Source organism: Hippoglossus hippoglossus, chromosome 14, assembly GCF_009819705.1.
Source record: "Hippoglossus hippoglossus isolate fHipHip1 chromosome 14, fHipHip1.pri, whole genome shotgun sequence".
Classification (NCBI taxonomy): Eukaryota; Metazoa; Chordata; class Actinopteri; order Pleuronectiformes; family Pleuronectidae; genus Hippoglossus; species Hippoglossus hippoglossus.
This window is the reverse complement of record NC_047164.1, coordinates 4802009-4824443: the sequence shown is the minus strand read 5'-3', so window position 1 is coordinate 4824443 and position 22435 is coordinate 4802009. Positions and strand designations below refer to the sequence as shown.

Here is a 22435-nt window from a genome sequence, read left to right as displayed (position 1 = left end):
AAGCTAATAAACAGAGGCACAACCAAACGAATTTGGGAAAAACCTATTTGTGCTGTCGGAGATCAGTGTAATTCCATGAAACAGTAAAAAAGATAAGGAAGTAAACAAAGGCTAAGACAATTAAGATAAACAAAAGAATTTCCACCAAGAGGAAAATCTGACTTGAAGCTGTTGTTGGAGCAAGTTTATGATTATTTTACAGATTTACCACAAATAATCTCCTCTTCACTACTGGAGGAAAGTGGCCGGGTTCCATTTCTTTTGTTGTGCAGAACAGCGAGGGAATAAATGAGAAAAAAATATTTCTGCCTTCACAATTCTCCATTGCCTTCACAGTCACTTTTATTCACCTTCTATTCTTCGTTTCAAAGAGATGTTTCATGCATCCAGGGGATAATTGGGGATTATCAGCTCTAAACCAGCCTTTTGATGGCTTTGAAAGAACACGGATTTTCTAACTTTAGCTTCATTTTGAATGTTTTCTGTGGGTGAGGGAGAGATTGTGAAGTGTGGAAGGAACTGACAACAAACTAATGAGTTTTCTTACAATCTTTTTTGGAATTGTGTTATATGTAGATGCATTTTGTAGTTTTTGGTTGTATATATTCGATTGTTTTGTTTTTCTGTCACTTGTAGATCTTGATTGTTCAGTGTGTGCATTATATTTCTGTTTATATCTTCAGTCTCTGTTTCTCCTTATGAAGTTTCAACTATTTCTTCTCTTTCTTCAGTTTATCCTCAGTGAATTTAAGATCTAATGGAGTCTATCTATCTATGAATGATCTCATATGATTACCCATAACTACCTATATCCCCCTAGACCCCACTGATTAACTTAATTTTCTTTTTGTGTTTTATTTTCCTGTCATGCACACAAAGTGCCCGATCTTCACGGGTTTACAAGACACCAAAAGTACACTTGCAGTGGTCAAACATTTCATACGAATTTTACAACTTTGTCTTGAAATAAAATGTCCCCTCCTGAAGGACAGCTCAAGTTTTTAACGTCATCCAGCCAGAATAATGAAACACAAATAGAGGACATTTCACTTGAGTCATCCTCGTAGACGGAGGAGAGTAAAACAAAAAAACAAACATCATCTCATTCCGTCCTTCTCTGGAGCGGCATTAAACCTGGGGCTGATGGTAGTGTTCCTGAACTTAGCTGTGCACAAATGGGTATCTGACTTTGATTTAAATTACACTATGCATAAAATTCTACACTCTATTCTTGTCTGCAAAGGAAATGGGCCATCTGAATGTTTTAAAAATAAAGGTATAATGTAGTTAAGTAGAGTGCAGGTGCATATTACTATGTTTATAATGTGCCGTTGTAACAGTGACATATAGAGCTACTGACCTCAGACCAGGTCAACCACTCTACCACATTCTGCAGCCTCCACATGCAAGATATGCACCTGAATCCCACCTTATGTTAAGACTAAAACACCCGTGGGTGCTCAGATGGGTGCACGTGCATTTGAAAAGGAAGACACCCTAAATGAGAACTTCACTAACACCTGGCACTGCTCAGCTTTTGGTAGGAAAAGTGCAGCGATATCGAGTGCAGGTTAACCTGCTCTGCCACTCTTCAAGAGTTCCTCTTTAATGAGGTGACCACATAGATGCCCTTTAACGTTATATAGGGTCGTCCTCACAGTTTGAGATCCACGTGTGGCACAATCAATACTCTATGGTCTATAGTCTCCTAAGGCTTTGACTGGTTTGTAGTCTGTTCAACATGCCTTGATTTTAACATTACATTGCCTCTACAAATGTTCCTTGTTTAGGGAGCTAACGCCGCGCTAAAAGGAAATCTGAGCGTTGAATGTGACTAAAAGAGCAGTGCATAATGTGTGAATGTGCGTTAACACTGGTTGCACAACCCCCTTCAGGTCAGTGGACACATCACACGCACACAGAGATAACTAACGTCTACACACAGGGTTCACAATCAGTGCTGTGGTGCGATATGCTGCAGGTCACACGGGGATCTGTGAACCCTCGAGACCTTCAGAGCAGCATCGCCTCAGCGTGGATCACGTGCATGCAGGAGGAGCGGGGTGCACCAGCGGGTCGCGCCACTTTCTTTCAAGAGAGGAAAAAGCAGCGAGAAGAGCCAGTAATTCATGTTCATCATTATTATTTGATCTTGAAAGAGAATAATTTCCATTCACAGTCTTGTGTCTGGAACATTGTCTGTGATTGGAAGCTATAACGATGCTTTTCGGGGCCAAATGGCTTCTTGGACCCCTGAATGAAGTCGTCATGGTGATGCTACAGTCTGTCAGAAATCCTTGAGCATGACTCCCTGGGGAAATGATGCTGCCCTTATCAAATGGAGCAATGGAACAAGGCCCCCTCACAATCGAATGAAACACTGACAGAATAGTGATAGAGATCTCCCAATGGATAGCAGACACTCTTCCAAACCCTAATTTAACTTATAAAAGGTCATACACAGGATAGAACTGTAAAATGATCAATCATTTAAAAGCCGAACGCCGCCTCTACAGGGACGATTCATAATAAATGAAGGGGGAGAGCTCATAACAGGTGAAGGAGAGATGGAAAGAACGAAAGTTGGACGAGCTGTTTGGGAAACGAGATTGTTGTTTTGTGATGCTAATAAAAGTTAAAATTGGTTTTCTTTCTGATCGGCTGATGAAATTAGAATCTGAAAAGCACCACTAAGAAGAACAGAGGACAAAACAACACGAGACGGAAGCCCAGAGAACATTATCTATTAATATTATCTTTATTACATATAAGCAAGTTTAACAACGCACGTGTCTTTCCTCTGATAAACACAATAAGGGCAGACGAAGATTTCAAGGATCTATTGTCTGTTGAGTATTGATCAACAGGTGAAGCTAAAAGAGTGTAATAAATCCCTTATGAGAACACAATGACTTTTGAGTTAACGCAACATTCTGCTGCTTTTTTTACCTTAAAATTGCAGCTTCAAAATGGGTTTGATGGTTCACCGACTTGAAATAGAATAAAATGGTGTCACTTTCATTCCCACTCCCCAGAAACGACTGATAGTCTCTGTTTCAATCCTCAGAATCAGACCCAGCAAGTTCAAGAGTAAAGCTGAACTGTAGATCAGTTCAAAAGACAAGTTACTAAAAAAACTGTGTTTATTTCCAATATTCAGCAAGGAAACTTAAAATGTCAATATCCACTGTTTCTTCTCTAAGTGAAAACTACTATTAATCGCCTGGATACAGGACCCAACAGAAGTAATCACCAGGTCTGACTGCAGAGGGCGCTGTTGATAAGGTTTAATTCCAAAATGCAGTTCATACATTTCTACAAAAATAATTTAATCTCAAGTGATTTTATGATTGTTGAACCTGTGCAGGACTGGAATGAATCAATTCAGGAAAGAGAAGTTGATTTAGAAAGATCATTGATGTGCTCCCGCTGCATCTTTCTTAAAGAGGATTTCGATGTAATCAGTAAAATAACCTGAAATCAAACGAGTCTCTCCCTTGGATCTTGTTATTTAGCACTGACTAAAAGAATACATAATCATAAGCACTGCACCTCTACTGCAAATATCTGCAGCTGAGGTTTTTCACCGCAAAGCTGCAGCACAGAAACTGTGTCTGAGTGGCTTCCTGTGGAGACGGGTCACCCTGTTCACTGTTTCAGTCTCTGCTCCACACTTCAACCTCAGTCGACTGTCTACTGTTCTGCCTTTTGCTTAAATCCCTCAATGGATTGAGCCTGATTGATCGTAATGAGTTTGGGGAGCTTAAACGTGGCTGGAGCAGCACTGGGAGCGGCCTTCTCACTCCTCCTCTGTGCCTCGATTATACAAGGTAATCATGGACCACATGTGCTGTCGTTCATATAATATAACAGCCAAGATGGGATGTTCACCGTGGGTTTGAAAATGCGTATTGGCTTCTGGTGTGATAAGCTGCCTCAGTATAATTCTATGATTTTATCTGCCTGCATCCCAGCGGATCGCAGTCTGTATTATCAACTTCAAAGTAAGCGATTTCGTCTCCTCACTCTGTTTTGCTTCCAACACTATAAACTGATATGCTTAACAGGGTTCCGGCTGGATGTTGAGAGGCCACGTTTTGTCACAAGAGAAGCCGTGGTGGGCCAGAACATCACCTTACAGTGTTCCGTGGAAAACCTGCCTGACCTCAACATTGTCAATATTGAATGGAGGAAGAAAAACAATGAAACCAAGCTGGCTCTGTTTGGCGAAGGCCATGGACTTCATTTATTTTGGCCTAATGTCACATTTACATTACGTTATGAGAATGCAAGCAAGTTGATGGTGTCCCATCTACAGCTTCCTGCGGTGAATAAATGGGACAGCGGCATCTATATTTGTGATATTGGAACTTTTCCATACGGCTCCTTCAGGTGGGAGACGGAGCTAAAGATTAAAGGTAAGAAGACGAAAGGCAAGTACATGCAAAGTCGCACATGCACACCTCAAACAAACTCTGCAGTCCTCGTAGGATTCAATATTTGGATAAGGCTTGCACAGCTACCTTCCGTCTTATTGTCAGGTGCATATTTGTCATGTTACTCCAGATTGCATCAGAGCGTCGCTGCTCTGCCAATCTCCGCAGTTATTTACTTCTGAGCAAATGTAGAGATGGGTGACAAATTAAAAGGGAGAAAAACCTGAGCAAGGTGTTGGGCCATCACGCGCCACCAGAACATCCTCGATTCTCCATTGATTCCCCGTGCGTCTGAACCCCACTGGAGGGATGCAGCACCATTCTCCCAGGAGATATTCCCACATTTGGTGTTTTGACGGCAGTTGTGTCTGACGCTTCAGTCAAAAATCTCTTGTAGATGTTCAATTTGTCCCATGTCCTATATGGATAGGGGCGTCGCCATACTATTTCTCCAAAAGATCTCTGATATAACTTTTCCCTTTTCGATTATCTAGTATCGGCCAATGGCGAGCACTGTTCCGATACCTTTACATTTAAAAAGATAACTTATATTATGTATTTTAACACTACTAATCCTGTTTAGAGAGTGATGATCACTATCAGTGTTGTACAGCCTATTGCTGGAGCTGTAAACGGCAACACTCGAGCCGCCACTCGCAACTGAAGTCTTGCATATGGTGCACGTCGCCATTTTACTTGCTGACATTTTTATCTATGGCCAACTCTACACTACAGATTCTGTATGTGAATATGCAGAATGCCCAACCAGACGTTTCTGGCAGTATTAAAAGGCTGATATTGCTTTTGTCACATCTCTAGATTGTCAGTATTTCACATTTTATAATTGCAAAAAACTCATTTCTGCTTATTTTTCTCACGACTCTACACTATACAATACACTCTTCCCTTATTTACAGCTATAATTGAACTGAAGGGATGTTATGATCGTAAATAGAAGCAGAGGACAATGAAGGTGTTTGTATTTGTGTATCGCGTGTGAAGGCAGAGTCGTCAGAGTCATCTTTAGCAGATACCACCCACAGCAAATGTTTTCCAGAAGCTTTCTTGTGTTGACCGTGATTCATTTTAATCCTCCATTTTCTCTGTCAGATGCTGTTGAGATAACGTGTGACACCAACAGCAGTTTGGAAGTGGGTAATGGACAGAATGTGACAATTCACTGCCGAGCTTCCCCTGATGCACAGTACAGATGGACCAAGGTAACAGACGCCATCAAATAAAGGGAATCACGCCATTTACCCCATTCCAGTAGATTTCACTTCAGTTATTTTGTTTATTTATTCAATTACACATCCAGTGAACATCAAGATGATTTGATTACCTCTGACATCAAAAACCTACATTTCCCAAAAATGCTCACTATGATTTAAGTGCTCCGTAATGTTGTTTTTCCACAGAACGAGGAGCTGTTGTCACAGAATGAATCTCTGGAGCTCTTGTGGGTGACTGATGCTCACGCAGGAGTCTACACGCTGACTGTCTCCACAGGAAATGAAACTGTGCATAAGGAGTTTACCATCGCAGTACAAACAGCAACCACACATGCAAAGACAGGTGAGCTTCTCCATTTCTCTCATTGTGTCGCACTCAATTTTCCACATTTCCTCAGGGCTGGATTAACCATCTCGCAGAGGGCCCAAGAGACTGACTTACTTAATAAACTGCACTGGACCAGAGAGCTCACACTTGACTTTTGTTATTATCCTGTAGCTCACTCAATTCTAATTTTTAATTAGCTGAGAGGAAAGAGAGAGAGATTTTCCAATCTGCCAGCCATGTTATGAGAAAGCAGCAGAAATTGTGAATAAATTGGGAACTAAAAAACAAAAAAGAACTCAATTACTTGCTGGAAATCAATTGCCCCGTGGGGTTAGGGAGAATACTGAATTATGCTAAGATAAAACAGTGTTCATAATTTTAAATTACAAAAAAACAAACTGCATATTGTTTGCCCCCGATGGTGACACAGGTTGGCGCGGTGCAATGAGTGAGTGGGCTGTAGGAAAAATAAACCCCCCGTCGTCTGCTTTCTCATCCTGTTTCTCGTGAGAATTATATTAATATGAAACGAAAGGAAAAAGAAACGCAAGCCACACACACATGTCAGAAGTCACGTCCTGTTCTGTCTGTCTACTTTCAAACCACAAGACAGAGCCTCTTATCAGCATCAGTCACGGCGTGGGGTGAGAGCACAATCTGTTGGACAGTTTGGAGAAGTACAGCCTTGAGGTTTGAGAGATACTGAGATAAGCTGCTAGAAACACGAACAGCGTTTTCACAATTTAGAAATATGCTAGTAGATCAGCTAAATTTGACGTAGTTGCAGATGCGTCTTTTTGGCAACGGCAGCTGAGAATAAGGAAGTTCTGGTGTAAGCATGGGGATAAATATGGTAGACAAAAAGATACACAACAGATTAATTATGGACATTACTCATGAGTATTGCTGGATTTGCAATTCATGCAAATGAAAATTTGTATCTCAGGAATCCGTGTCCATGACTTTGTAAACCAGGATCTTGAATGAATAAGCGCTTCCCCCCTAATTGTATCTATTGATTATGCACATAGAGTGCTGATAAATGCCAACTTAACCCACGTTTTAATGATGTGTTACCGGCTACCATCGCTTGCAGTAACTACTCTATATTCAGCTTTACAAAGCTCCAAACATTTCTGAGAAAAACATATTAAAAGAAGGGTTTTAAAGGACGACTGCTTCAGATGAAGAAATAGTTCCAGCTCATTGCTCCCGGAGAATCCTCCCTTTTTAGTCAAAGTGAATAATCACACTATAAAAGACTGTACATAATGGACGACGTGTATTCTGTGAAATCACACTGTGGTGGTTACTGGAGTCCAGAGCCCAGCCAGATGTTTGTATCCAATCCTGCAAAAACTGCATCTATATGACTGACATCAAATTTCTCATTCAACTCTTGGCTATGAAAGGTATTTACCTACATGTCCAAAGAGGCCATTATCTTTTAAATTAACTAAATAACGCCGCTGGCAAGTCACTGTTTGTTAAGCAGTGTGCAGTTTTCCAGCTGTTTCATGTACACTTGCCTTTTACTTCCTTCAGATCCCACAACAGTGTCGACTCAGTCCTACGTAACGGAAGAGAGTTTTTCGGTACCTGCGGACACCAGCTCCACCACATCCCCGACCACTGGGCTTTTAACCACTGACGCCAATGTAACTTGGACCACGGCTAATGTGAGGGACGATAATCCAGATGCGACCACAGCCGGGGAGGACGTCACCTCTTTTACAAGTCCTACACATTTCAGTGTCACAACATCCCCTGTCACACAAACTGACCCCTATCCCTCTGCTACATTAAGTCCTGGTGGTGCAGTGTTCACATCCACACAGGAAGCGGCCAGCGACAGGAACTACGAGTACGAGGACATTTCTTTATCAATCAGGCCACAGGGTGAGTCCAGCACCTCTGGAAAAAGTACAGAACAGTATGAACGCCCCGGTACAACCCTGACACTGAACACTGGAAAGAATGGAACAGGAAATAAAGGTAATAACTTTCACAAATAATGGAGAAATACTTTCCCCTTTCCCTCCAAAAACGCAACATTTCCAGGATAAGATCTGTGAACGCTAGCCCAAAAAAACATGATGGTACAATTAAAGGAAGAAAAACTTTCTATGTCATCACCAGTGGGTCACACTATGTATTACTGTTGTCTTTAGCCTGTATCTGCCTTTCTTGCCTTTAATTGGCTTTTAACTGATGCTCTCAGATTGATCGTAGAATCTGCTCTGGGACCTGCGGTGTTATTAGCTTTATTTGCGGTCATCAAGGTGAGGCCAGCAGCAGCTTTAGTGCCATGAGAGAACGGAAAAAACGTTTAAAAGCAGCAGATACAAACCACAAACATTACGAGACTCCTTAAGAACTACAGATGAATATTAGCCACAGTGTATTGACCTTCGCCCTCTGCAGCTTTATAGATTCCAGTTCTCTCTCACATGCCTCTGGCCAGATGCCTTTTGGAGAGAACTGCGAGACACTTTTCTGCCTCGAGGCAAAAGTTTTCACCTTGTATTTTTTACATTTTTCTTTATCTGTGTATGTTGGACTCATCGGAGCAAACTGATCAATATCTGAGAAACACATGTCTAAGCTTTTGCCACAGAACAAATCGACAGCGTTCCTCTCTTTCTACATCTGCCTCTTAGACGCAGCGCGGACTCATCTGGCCGTGTTAATCATCGTTCCAGTGCTGGTTCTGATCGCCGTGGCTGGATTTCTGTACCGGAGACGAATTATAAAACAAAGGTAAATCTCTTGCTTGCATGTATTCAGCAGTGGGCGGGGGGGGGGGGGGGGGGGGGGTGCCCCCGATAGATGCCCCCGACTTGTGACACTGCTTCCTGGGTACAGCTACCTTTCTAAGAAATGCAAATAATCAATCTGTGCTCTCTCTCTCTCTCTCTCTCTCTCTCTCTCTCTCTCTCTCTCTCTCTCTCTCTGTCTCTCTGTAGGATGTCCCTGCCGCCTCCGTTCAAACCCCCCCCCCCTCCAGTGAAGTACTCAGCTGCAACACACCATGAGATGTACAAACAGACCGTACCCACTTCAAGGTGCAACTCTGTAGCGGAATTTGGATCAAATGTTTATTAACATATAAGCAGTTGATAAATTGGATATTGGGTTATTATTCTTAAGGGTACAATAACAAGATGTACTATTAAGAGTAAGAATTAAGAACTCGTAAAATTTGGGGGTGACTCCCGTCGAAGGGGAAGAGCCAGGTTGTTGTTTTTTTTACTTTTTGTGACATAATAAGTGGATGATAATTCAAAAGTTTGGCATATTTAAAAGGACTGTGATTTAAGAGTGTGCAGCTTCATGTGTGTCGGCGGAGGTTTGTGGTCCACTGGGTAACATTCAAGTCGTCAGATGTGATGAGTTTCAACTGCAGTTAAATGTGGATAATGTATCATGGGTGGGTGGGGTTGGTTCTATGCTTTCGTGTATAAATAATATTTGAATGCTTGGTTTAAAAAAAAGCCTTTTTTCTGTTGTATTAAATGTATTAAAACTATGTATGTACAGTAGATTCTAAGATGTGAAAATAAAAGTTGGTTTCATTTGATTCTGGATTCGATTTTTACGCCTCAGCTGCTTGTGTGTTCCTCTTCTGACATTCCTGAAGTTAGCATACTGTGCTAATCTGTCTTATAAAGCATAACACATGTATTTTATCTGCATAGAAACATTTACACTGAAACATATAACTGTACACAAGTTACACGGCTGATTTAGTCTCCCTGACTTAACGAAGATCTGCTGATTCTGCAGTTTAAAGCTGTAACTTTCAACTGATGAAGGATTATTTCCTAATTGGAAATTGGCCTTTATCTCAGTGTTGTCCACAGGTACCACAGGCTGGTATGCAAGTTGACCCAGTGGGCCTTAAACCCCAAACCACTTGGGATACCAAATGTAACACCCACCAGATGACATCACATGACAGTTCCAGAGACACTTACTGGAAACTTTGACGGTGCAGCTTTTGATATTTTGGAGAATTTTATGCTTTTTGTTTAATTCCAGTGTGAAGACAATTTAAAGTTATTTACCATATTTAGATTTTATAAAAACTTAATTTCGGCTTTTTAATTTCCTCACACTGTAAAACACATTTACACACAACAGTGCAATTGAGCTGCACAAAGAAACTTTTAACTACTGCAACTTTTCTTCTGCTGATTTTCCAACCACAGTAGCATAAAAAACCACAATGCACTGGGTATATGCAAGTTATAAATTCTTGATGTACATAGCTCTGAAGTTTGTGCACAAAGAAAGATTGACCTTTTTTGGGTGCAAGTCTATATTCTTTTCAGTGCAGACATTTTGAAATGTGCAAATGTTCACGTTCATATTAAAAGTTCCTTACAGATATTCGTATGGTAGACAGTAGAAATTGTTTTTCTGCCACCTAACAGACCGGGTGCTTGAGAATGAGGTTACATAGCTTCCTGTTTGTAACTGAAGAGCAGCCAGTTTGCAAAGCACTGAGAGATAACTATGGGAAGGTAAAAATAGACTACAGTGCAGTACACCTCACTGACTTAACACACCATGCCCTGTAGCCCGAGAGCAATCGTGTCAGACAACCTGCTTTGTTCAAGACGGCTGGAATATGGTACGAGGTGAGATCAGAGCAACTTTTTAAACTTCTCAAATTGTGTTTTGGTTTTCAAACTTTAAACATTCTGACAATGAACATATCTGTGTAAATATTGACTTTATCCCTTCGTACGAAAAGTTGATTTTGCCACATAACATTGTTTTTTCTACAAAAACATTGTTTCCTAAGCTACATATCACAATTGTGGAAAAAGAAAATATAAAAGTTTAAACACTTTTTTATTTATTTAATGGTCTATTCTTTATCTATTGTAGTTTAGCATATGCACGTAGCCTTATTTAATTTGTGTTACAGTACGTACGTTCAACAATTTTGGTTTCCAAAGCACTTGTGACACTTTTTAAAAAAACTATTTGAATTTCTCTTTTACTAACTTAGAAATAATGATTTACTTATAGCAAAGCCGAGGTTCCAATATGAAGAATGAATTTTCTGTGAAATGTGTCAACATTGTTAAGATGTCAGTTGAGACCAATTAACAGCAAATTTCTTATATTTCTCACAGTAAAGAAATAATGACTCTCTGAATGATGCTGAGTTGTAGATGTAAAATTATTTTGGAAACAGTTATGGGTAGAAACAATTGTATTATATATTAATAATTTTATAATGACCGTAAAAATGTTAATGGTGAAACAGTTTTTCTTCATATTTTCCATCTCTTAGAATTGTTAAGTGAAGTTAAAACAATTGAGTGAATGTTCATCATGCGTCGTGACACATGTTAAAAATGTTTCATCCTTTCTATTTACGGATGGAAACTCCAGATATTGGCTGATAAAAGTTTCCTTTTGAAATTCACTGAGTTTTTTGTTGCGTGTAAAGATGTTGAAAGATGATAATAGTCTGTTTGTGTTTTTCTTTTAGATTGTATGCTTGAACATATAGGTCTGGTGCTTTTATTTGTGGCCTTGATGATCTCGATGATTCTCAATCTCATTCTCTTCATCAGACGAAGAGGCTCTTACTGCAGAGGTATGATTATATGTCAAATATATATATATATTCTTATTTGGCATATTTTTTGCATTTTAAAAAGTATTCACTGTTGATATCAAACTTCTCTCAGCTTTTATAAGGACAACAGGACGTTCTCTAAATGGCTTTATGTTTTTTTATACAGAAAAAGATGACTGCTGCTTCCCACATATTTATGAAGGAGAAGGGTATGACATTTATTTAAAAATATTTAATCAGGCTTAAACACGTCAGCCGCATATTACTCAGTCCAACACATTTTAATTTGTAATGAGTAAAATGTTTTGTCTTATCTACAAATACCATCTACCTGTAGAAATAATCTGTGAAATTGTTTCTCTGCAACCTGTTGAAGCCCGCCACAGGACGAAGGTCGTTTTTTTCCTGACCAGCAGGAAAATCCCCACTTGCAACAGGAAAATCCAATCTATGGAAACATCAGCACAGTGAGAACAGGTGAGCACAGGCCTGACTTCAATACCATGTAGATTACCCATTAGGGAAAAAAATGTACACACTTTTTAATAAACATTAAGCTGTATTGTTGGCTGTCAATAATTCAGCAAACAATTTCTTAAAAATCAACGTTATTATTCTTTTTTTTCATTCCTGTGCCGATTGTAAATGTTACCTGTTCACGTTCTGTAGAGGCTTTCACCGAGATGATGACCACGCAACACACAAGACATCGTACGGAGGTAATTGCTATAATTGCATCGCTCTATTATAATTTCCATGGGTGTAGTTTTAAATAATTTCGATTAATACTGTATGTAATGTTGCCACACACTGTGTTGGTATATGTTTTATCTTACATTTAACAGCTTGTGTAGAGACTATACTCTTATGGCAGAATGGAAATATCCTCGCTTATGCCTCTGTGCTCTGTGCTTAGCTCTGATGTGCATGTGTTGTTCTCAGGATATATTATTAACCTGATTGTTAAAGCTTTGCATTTCCAATACAGAGGACGACATGTGGACATAATATGCACTTTAAGGCCAACAAATTAAAAAAAAAGTTTGCAAGTTGTTTACAATGCAAATGTTCCCGTTTTAGAATATTCGTTGTGTTTTTTTTATGGCTAAAAATAACTTAGCACGTTGACCGATTTGCTTTCAAAACGGAAAGCAGCAAACACCATTAGCACATTGTGGTCTGGGAAAGTAAACAAGTGAACTCAGAAATGCACAAGGTGTTCTAATAATAGAAAGGACATCAAGAGACCACAAGATCCCACGACACACACTACTTCATTTAAACTGGTGCACAGTGCTGCAGCACATACAAATGTAGTATTTTAAACCAACCCTCTTTGTCTCTGTGTCTGAAACCAGCCTTTTGAGACTGACCTGAATTACGCCTCATTGGATTTGAAGATCGCAAAGAAACGCAAGAGGAAGTATCAACATCAGCAAGACCAGTTTCGAAGCAGCCGTCAGGATCAGCTGCCGGTTCACCTCCCACCCCCCATGAATAGTTTCTTGGAGGTGGAGAGAGACATGGATGCTCACCTTCCTCCCAGAGACACCAGCACCATGGTCTCACACACCAGCATCTACCTGAACAGCCAACAGATAGCCCAAGAGACGGAGGAGTTGGCCAAAGAAAGGAGTATGAACTGGGAAAGGGAGGACGTGGGGTGGGGAGGAAATGAACAGCAGGAGGACGGGGGAACAGCGGACTGGAGAGGAGAGGAAGAGAGTGAGGAAAGAAAAGATAGAGAGCTGGGTGTTGGGAATGGGACTGTGTGTACACATGCTACTCAGAGAGATTCAGATAATTTCACCAGCAGCATCTGCCAAGATAGTGACCGACAAAGTATCGTATAGCAGCCGTAATATTAAAGCAACACTATGCAACTTCTTTACCTTAAAATAGCAGCTTAAAAATCAGTTTGCTGGTTCACTGACATTGGAGCAAGGAGAAAGTTTCCTCCTTCATTCCCACTTCTCACCCTGAACATCTCTTCTTACTCTATGTAACTTTTCTTTGAGAAGCAAGTGACTTACAGTGACGGCTTCAATAATCGGAATCAGGTCCAGCAAGTTGAAGAGTCATGCTGAACCGTAGATCTGTTGAAAAAATCTCTCCACATTACTGCAGACATTTTGCAAAACTAATTTTACAAACACCGCACAAACTGCATGCCCTCTGTTGTTTTGTCACTGCTAGGTCTTATTACAAATGTTCAGCTACATTTAGGTGTCTGCTTCACCCAATGTGGCTTGGACCACGGCGTTCTTCTCTGGTATTTGGTGGATCACTGATGTAGCCTTTATCGCCACCTACTGGCCCAGGATGCTTGTGTGAATGTTACATATATTTTTGTTACTAATTATTTTTAAAATGTTCATGAATAATTTTTCTAAGCAAACTGGAAAAAGTCAATAAAATGTACTAAATACATCTGTGTCTACGAGAAGGAAACTTTGTCATGTTCAGTTTTCAGCGAGTTTCACACAGTTGAGCAATTTCCTTTTTGATGGTAATCAAATCTGCCTCTCGAAATCTTAGCATTGAGCAACTGAGGAATCTTTCTGTGCAGAGGAGGAAATCAACACAGAGGAAAGACTGTGTGTGACATTTAGAGGTCAAGGGGCCACGTTTTCAGTTTGTTTCGCAAAAGACAAGAACATCGTCAGATCGTCACGGAAGATGAGGGAGACGTCTTTCTGTTTTGATGTCTCAGTCATACGTCTCAGAAAGAGGTGTGAAAACCTTTGGCCAAACAAGAGACAGTATTTTATTGAATAAATTTGCCTGGATTTAAACATGTGACACTGTTTCTCAGTCAGGTTACATCTTGAATAATATTAAGATAGAGATAAAAAGGAGAAAAGGAAATAGATGATCATTTTATTTTCCATGTAGGCAGCTTGTTATGTCGCATCACAGAGGATGCAAACTGTGGTTATGATAATTATCTTTAAACTCTATTGACCTGATGCACCATCTGACTAAATGATCCCCGCCTTTGTATCCTCCTCAGTCTGGAAGGATAATTTACTGAGGTCTGAAGTGAACTGAGCAGTCGGAGGCCGGCAGCCTTCTAACTGTGTGTTGACAGCTTTTCAATACCTGACTCCGGCCCACTTCCCCTCTATGGATTCATTTCTTGACCTCAGGAGTTTTAGATCCGACTGTTGCAGACATAAAGATGCTGAGCACAGAAAAATACAGAGACACAGATAACAAGGCACTATAAACAACTGTCGATTCTCCAACGTGCGATCAATACACATGTTGTTTGCTATTTGACATTTTACAGTATAAACCTATCAGCTGGACTGTACAGGATGTTTCCTTGATTTGTGTCCAGCTCAAACAGAACAGAAGCTTTTAAGGTGTCTTCTAAAGGCTGATGGATAAAAGGTAATATCATTTCTGTTGAGTTTCTTTCCCTCGTTACAAAAAAAATAAGACATATGTTGGGGACTTTACACAGAAATGTATTAATTCGCAGTTGGAAGTTGGTCCTGGAGAAACACAGTTTGTCCCAGAGTTGAAAGAGACGACAGAAATCCACAGGACAACCCTGGACACGTCCTCGGGGAGCACAGCTGTCCTCTCCGGTCAGTAACCACGTCCTGTCATTAGCTGGTGTTAGCATTAGCATGCTAGCACAAAAGCATCACTGTGTCACTGAGTCAAAGTCTCTACCTCCATGTTTCACTATCACACTACATCACTATTCGCCGTTGAGGTCCACCATGTTTCTCACATTCTCTCTTTCTCTTCACTTCTCTTCTCCTCCGTGCTTTTACCGTTAGCACGGTGATTGCAATTAGCCCCGCCCACTCCTGTTTGCGTCCTGACCTTTTACCACAGGTGAGTCATGATTGACAGGCACGCAAAACAATCAAACTTTTTATTATTTTTCCACCATGACGTCAAAATGTAACACATGGAAGAACAAAATATACATAATATACATACACTCCTCTATATATATATATATATATATACATACACATATATACATATACACACCCACAGACATAGGTATATATACACACATTTACAGACTAAAATCAGGGAATGCAATACGACACAGTAAGTTTCAAGCTTTGATTTAAAGGAAGCTACCGACTCAGTGTGATATATTTCCTCAGGCAAAGCAGACAAACAGAAACACAAATTAAAGAAGTGACAGTGACACCTCGAGCTTTCTGAACTCATATCGTTGTACTTCTGTGTACCCGCTGTCTTGTTTGGGCCCGATGCAGATCTAAATGTCATTAGTCACGCTTGAGTCCATACATGGTTCTGCCAGAGGTCCTGACATTATTGGAGATGACACATTCCCCTGTCTACACATAACACCAGCTCTAAAAATATAGGCCAAATGCCAACTAGAGAGCAGTGAGAGCCATGTGTGCTGCCTTGCAGGAGAGAAGGAGCCCCTCCCTGCAGAACCGACCAAACTGTGTATGATTCAAATGTTTTAAGTTAGTGTGGTCAGAGTCATAGTATATGGTTAAACTGTCAAACAGGCTGGATTTGTAAAAGAGGTTATTTTGCTTTCCAGACTAAACTCAGGGGAGTAGTCACATATGTATATCATCTTAAAAGTTGTCGACTTGCAATGTCAGAGATTGGACGGCAGTAAGAGTTGATTTACAATATATAGATGACAGCAGATATTTTTCTCTAATTTGAACCATGTGTGGGGCCTGTAGTCAAGATGAGACTGAAAGAAAAACCTCAGATCATTTAACTTCATCAAACTTTAACTCACAACATTTTAAAAATATGTAGCTTACATGGCAAATTATTTATAATAGGACTGGGTAACAGCAACATATCACATTTAAATAAATAAAAGAAGATAGTAATTACCATTTATTTGAATAATTTGTCTGTAAAGGTTTGTCTTTTATTTACTTATTTCAGAGTATCTCACTATAAGTAAAGGAAAGTAAATATATTTAGGTTAAATATTCAGCCAAGAAGAATAAATCCCGAGATCTTGCAGATAAAAACTAATTTCACAAAAATACATGACATTAATAATAACAAATAATATAATTAGACATATAAAGATAATATAATATGATATGATCTTGCAGAATAACTGTGGTGATATTTTTTTAAGAATCATAGGGTCACTCTGTCTGATTGGCTATTCCTCTATATAGCATACATGTGATCAATCATGTAAAATAACTTTTTATACTCTTACTTAAATACTTTTAAGTGAAACTCAGAAGTTTGATGAAGTGGAGTCACTATTTTGAAGGCTCCGACCGGAAGTGCGTCTTGCTCGTTGGTGTGTGTGTGTGTGACAGTGTGGAGCAGCTGTTTCATGGCGGAGCTCGAACTTGTGTCCGGAGGTTTCCTGGTGCGGGAGCAGTCATGTTGTTCAGTCCGACAGGAGTCAGCGAGTGTCTGAGGGAATGGGAGGATTTAGAGAAGGACTACCAGCAAATCCAGGTGAGTTTCACCGACTGTCTGTCAGTGGTTCTGCCCGGAGAACAGCTGCTCGGTCCGGGTTAGCAAACTGTCAGGAGAGGGTGGGTCCCGGGCGGCGGGGGGGGGGAATATATCTTATATTCTTACTATTCTTATACTCAGATTTTACTTTACTCATATTCCTTCCTACCTCATCACTTTGTCTTTAAATGCAAACTACTACTGCAACTTTTACACACGTGTCTCTTGTTTATCTGCTTATTCTTTCTTCTATTGTATTTAGTACTTTACTGTGTACTCTAGTACTTTGTTGTATGGGGAGTATTTTTTTATAGATTTTAGTACATTTTTATCTTTGTTACATTCTATTTTCAGCTATTTGAATTCTTCGTATCTTTTTGTGCTACTTCGCTCTATGTGCAATGCCCCTGACATGCTGTAACAGGATCATTTCCCAATTCCCAAAGGACATCTATCTATCTATCTATCTATCTTTATATCTATCTATCTATCTATCTATCTATCTTTATATCTATCTATCTATCTATCTATCTATCTATCTTTATATCTATCTATCTATCTATCTATCTATCTATCTGTATATCTATCTATCTATCTATCTATCTTTATATCTATCTATCTATCTATCTATCTATCTGTCTATCTATCTTTATATCTATCTATCTATCTATCTATCTATCTGATCTATCTATCCATCAAATAAGTCAAGCCTGACCCATATGGATTTTTGGATATGTGATTTCCCCAATAGTACAGATATATATAACAGTGCAACATCTGAAGTCTCTGTCCAGATCAGTCAGAGTCACAGAGCCCCCCCCCCCAAAAAAAGTTAAAACTTGGTGAAACTCCCTTATTTAGAATCCAAGACATCAAATTTCAGCTCCATAACTGACACATGTCAATCTGTGACAGTGTGATGATTTGACATGTAGTGACCCTCTTCACTCTCTATATAAATAAACCTCTTTATCTTCCTCTGTAATCTTACGTTTCTCTCCATTCACCTGCAGGACACCCATCGTCTTTATAAACACAAGCTTGAGGAAGTGACCAAGCTGCAGGTCAGCTGTTCTGGGGCCATCTCGCGTCAGAAGAAGAAGCTGAAAGAACTCACGGCGTCGTTAGAGGAGTGAGTATTGATCAGGGAGTTCGATGCGAGTGTGTTACTGAGCTCATTCACAAAACCTGCAGCCGGTCTGTTAGTGATGCATGAATCCAAGTATTGAATCCACTTATCAGATACCGCAATAATAACGATAATTACTTTTTATTGAGTAAGAAGTTAGAAACACAACAGATTCTGGTGGGTGGGAAACCAGTGAGGAATTGGACTCTTTGTTGGGGACTGTAAAGTCGGAAATGGGGAGTAAAATTACAAACGAATAACAACAAGTCAGCGCTGTGTCGTTAACATGCCACCGTGATTTTTCTTTTTCATGATAAGATGCAAAAACCAAAGTCCGACACCCGAGTTAAGTCCTGACGATGTCGATCCCATCACTGAAATCGAAGACTCCATCAAAGACAGAACAAATGCTTTCTGTGAGATGGAAGCTTTCCTGCCGAGGAAGAACGGGTGCGTTTCTGTCCTTTAATTCATTGTGTGTGGAACAGTTCATAATAAAAAATAATACAAAATATTTTATATTTTGTCAATATCACTATAAGTTTAAGCTTTTCCCATTTTTAAAACCACAAAGCTATTATAATGTTTAGATGTTATCAATGTGACTGACAGACGTTTCTTCCTGTGCAGGCTCTACCTCTCTCTAGTTTTAGGAAACGTCAATGTAACGCTCCTCAACAAACAGTCAAAGTAAGTCACACTCAGGTTCTTAATTCAAAGTACAGTTACGTCACCACATCACATTAATTAATGTTTCTCTCTGTGCTTCCCCGAAACAGATTCGCCTACAAAGATGAATATGAGAAGTTTAAACTGGTCCTGACCGTCATCCTCTTCGTGTTCTCCTTCACGTGTCGCTTTTTGTTCAGCTACAGGTGAGATGTCGCAAAACGGAAAAAGATTGTGGCTGGATTTGCTCCAGTTTGTTCCACTAAATGTGTGAATGTGTAAATAACGATTGACTTTATTACGTGTGTGTTTTATGTTTTCATTTCAGAGCCCTCGATGCCATGTTCAACTTCCTGCTGGTGTGGTACTACTGCACGCTCACTATCCGGGAGAGCATCCTCATCAACAACGGCTCCAGGTCTGCAACAAATCAAACCACCACTTTATTTACTTTTATTTCAACAATAACTGATAAACTGCTCATATGAAGGTTTCCTCTGGACGTCATCATGTAGACTAGATTCCTCTTTGTGTATTTTTCTAGTTTGTATCTACACCGACTGTAATAGTACAACCTCGGTTGATGTGTGAGTATCGTGTCTGTCCGTGCGACACACAGTCCTCTCTCCTTCATTGTCAGTCGTCCATGTTGTTTCAGGATTAAAGGTTGGTGGGTTTCCCATCACTATGTGTCGGCCTTCCTGTCTGGAGTCATGCTGACGTGGTGAGTCGTGTTTTACACTTTCATACCTTTGCACAATATTATAACAATATATAAGAAAATGTGTTTTTGTACCTTTTTTATTTATATATATATATATATATAATTAACCTGATGGCCTGGGAAAATAAAACAAATGCATCAAACTTCTTTCACTCTTGTTTGCGCTCTAACCAGATGTTGTGTTTGTTCACAGGCCTAAAGGTGCCCTCTACCAGATGTTCAGAAACCAGTTCCTAGCATACTCTCTTTACCAAAGTAAGAGTTTTAAGCCGTGGCCCAATTTCACATCACATACTTGCATGATGAAATATGCTCTATGGACTAATCAGCCTAGTCAGTGTTTTGTAATCTCTTACAATAAAGCAAAGTTTCACTTGTGACTTTTTATCACTATATATAACGACAAAATATTTTTCTTCTGTGCCGAACACATTAGAAAACTAAATAATAATAATTGTATTCTCTTCAGTTTCACAATGTACTTATTTTAACACATTGAATGCACGTTGTGAATGCACAACCAAGATAAAATCTGTTAATAATTTATGTGTATTGTGGGAAACTTGATCGTAAACAGTCGTTGTCTGACGTCCTGAAAGCACTTGTGTGTTTTTTTTGTTTCCTCTGTCCTGTTTGTACATTAGGTTTTGTCCAGTTTCTTCAGTGCTATTACCAGAGCGGCTGCTTGTACCGACTCAGAGCTCTGGGGGAAAGACACAACATGGACCTCACAGTCGGTGAGTGCACTCCGAGCTGATGTCAGTTTGTTTGCATACATTTTGTAGTTGAGTGTCTCTGAAGTAGCGAGAAGGGGAACAAACGATCTGCACATGACAGTTAACGTGATGCTGTGGAGAACAAAAGGTCGCGAGTGTTGAAGTGGTCAGGCTCATGATGTCTGCAGACGTACAGTCAGAGACATACATTATTTCAACAAGGTCGCCTCAGAGAAATGTTAAAGACACTAATATAATCACAATAATAAACTTTATTTATTCAGCACTTTTCTTGACAAAGATACAAAGAGATTAACTGAAAGAAAAAGTGAAATTAAAAACAGAAAGAGGGGAGTAAAATTGGTAATTGCTATTACCTAGTTTGTCCACCAGTGGGCACTCACACGTTAGAGTTAAGCCACAGCAGAAAAAGGAGAATGTGAGACAAAGTTGTCTTTATTTAAAAAAAGAGATGGTATTTATATGAATTTGGGTTTTTTATTGGAATTAGAAATTCTTAAATATCAATATTTCTATTGATATATTGATGATCCTTTGATTACTGTACATATCAGACAAGGCAAGTTTATTTGTGAAGCACATTTCAACCTCAAGGCAAGAAGTTAGTCATTATTTCATTAAATGAAAGGCTGTGTCAAATAGTTAAATAATCAGTTTTAATTTGAAAGAAGTGACAGAAGATCTGCAGTTCCCAGATCAAAGAGCCAGGTTCACTTCCTGTCCTCTTGTCTTGTCTCAGCTGTTCCTCTTCTGTGCACTGTAGTAAATCAGGAGACATATTGTGTGATGGTAGAGACAGGTTGGGTTTCTCTCAGCTCAGTGACTCTCTCTCCTGGTGTTCAGAGGGGTTCCAGTCGTGGATGTGGAGAGGTTTGACCTTCCTCCTCCCCTTCCTGTTCTTTGGTCACGTGAGTAGTTTGTCATCGTCTCCACTGAAGATTGAAAAGTAATGAAATTCAGATTTTTTTTAAAAGTAACATGCTTGTTCCTCCTCCTCCAGTTCTGGCAGCTTTACAACAGTATAACACTGTTCAAGATGTTCCAGCTCCCGGAGTGTAAGGAGTGGCAGGTTTGTTCTTCTGCATTTTAAACTTTATATTCAACATTTACTCATTTAACGTGTCGTAATATGTTCAACTAATCCAGCTCTACAGTAGAAATATCATTAATGTAAAGCTCCCTCGAATTTGACGAGATAATGTTAGCAACCATCTTAAAATGGCCGAAAGATACTTTTCAGATACTTTTCTGTGTTTTGTAGTTTTAACTTTCTAGTTTTTAGCTTTATTTTTATCCGGACATAGTGTAAAGTAAAAGTACATGGCAGCAGAAAACAATGGAACCACTTCTGGTGTGTGGATATGAATACAAAGTATTACCACACAGTACTTTGTGTATTTAGAGTCCTGTGTGCTGTTAAAATCCTCTGACTGAGCTGTTTGTACATGTGTTTGTTTCTTCTCCTGCGGTGTAGGTGGTGATGTGCGGCTGCGCTTACATGGTGCTGTTCATGGGAAACTTCTTCACCACGCTGGGAGTGGTTTACCAGAAATACATGAACAACCAGGACAAGTCTAAGAACTTATAGAACGGGAATGATCCAACACTGAGGCTCTAATATTCTCTTTAGAGCTTTCTATCAATGTACTGTACATTGTCTGTGTGGATCATGTACAGGCACAGCTTCTTTTATCCATGTTCTTTGATTTTCTAGTTCTTCTGATTATATATTTGAATCTGGAATCTTGACCATAGATATTGTTAATGGCGTAATACCAAAGAAAAGAAAGCGACTGTCAGGTGTTACTGGGTTAAAGTGTGAGCTTGTTTTTGTAGGTTTTTGGGTGTTTTGGTCCGAGTTGTACAACTCGGACAAGGAAGTGTTACTGATAAAATATAGGATCCCTGGTAATATTGAGTTTTGGGGGCGGATATATCTACCGGTACATATTTTTGGAGATACAGAATCACATATTGTCTTACACTGTTGACTAAAAGTTTACATATCAGCAATTTAATTGCTCAACCAATAAATCAGTTGGGCTCTAAAGCAAATAACCGTTATTTGCATCATGTTTATTTTGGGAAATCTACATTTTGTGTTTCAGCAGCTGCTTTAGTAAA

At 39.5% G+C, this 22435-nt stretch overlaps 3 protein-coding genes across 3 annotated transcripts; all 3 read left to right on the top strand.

Moving 5' to 3' along the window:
- Window positions 1-3598: 3598 nt before the first annotated feature.
- si:ch1073-15f19.2 (cell wall protein DAN4) lies at window positions 3599-9567 on the top strand. The gene is made up of 7 exons (XM_034607211.1): window positions 3599-3830; window positions 4068-4418; window positions 5547-5656; window positions 5855-6011; window positions 7542-7991; window positions 8657-8756; window positions 8963-9567. Exons 1-7 carry the CDS (start codon window positions 3749-3751, stop codon window positions 9099-9101), a joined length of 1389 nt encoding a protein of 462 aa, XP_034463102.1. The 5' UTR covers window positions 3599-3748; the 3' UTR covers window positions 9102-9567.
- A 949-nt stretch (window positions 9568-10516) lies between these two features.
- LOC117774280 lies at window positions 10517-13728 on the top strand. Its single transcript, XM_034606573.1, has 6 exons — window positions 10517-10633; window positions 11503-11613; window positions 11762-11804; window positions 11972-12072; window positions 12265-12314; window positions 12954-13728. The coding sequence occupies exons 1-6, from the start codon at window positions 10630-10632 to the stop codon at window positions 13446-13448; spliced, it is 804 nt and encodes a 267-aa protein (XP_034462464.1). The 5' UTR covers window positions 10517-10629; the 3' UTR covers window positions 13449-13728.
- Window positions 13729-16883: 3155 nt separating this feature from the next.
- tmem120a (transmembrane protein 120A) lies at window positions 16884-22181 on the top strand. The gene is made up of 12 exons (XM_034607138.1): window positions 16884-17052; window positions 18066-18184; window positions 18500-18631; window positions 18812-18871; window positions 18961-19056; window positions 19179-19268; window positions 19509-19574; window positions 19768-19829; window positions 20219-20311; window positions 21155-21219; window positions 21312-21380; window positions 21786-22181. Exons 1-12 carry the CDS (start codon window positions 16975-16977, stop codon window positions 21897-21899), a joined length of 1044 nt encoding a protein of 347 aa, XP_034463029.1. The 5' UTR covers window positions 16884-16974; the 3' UTR covers window positions 21900-22181.
- The last annotated feature ends 254 nt before the right edge of the window (window positions 22182-22435 follow it).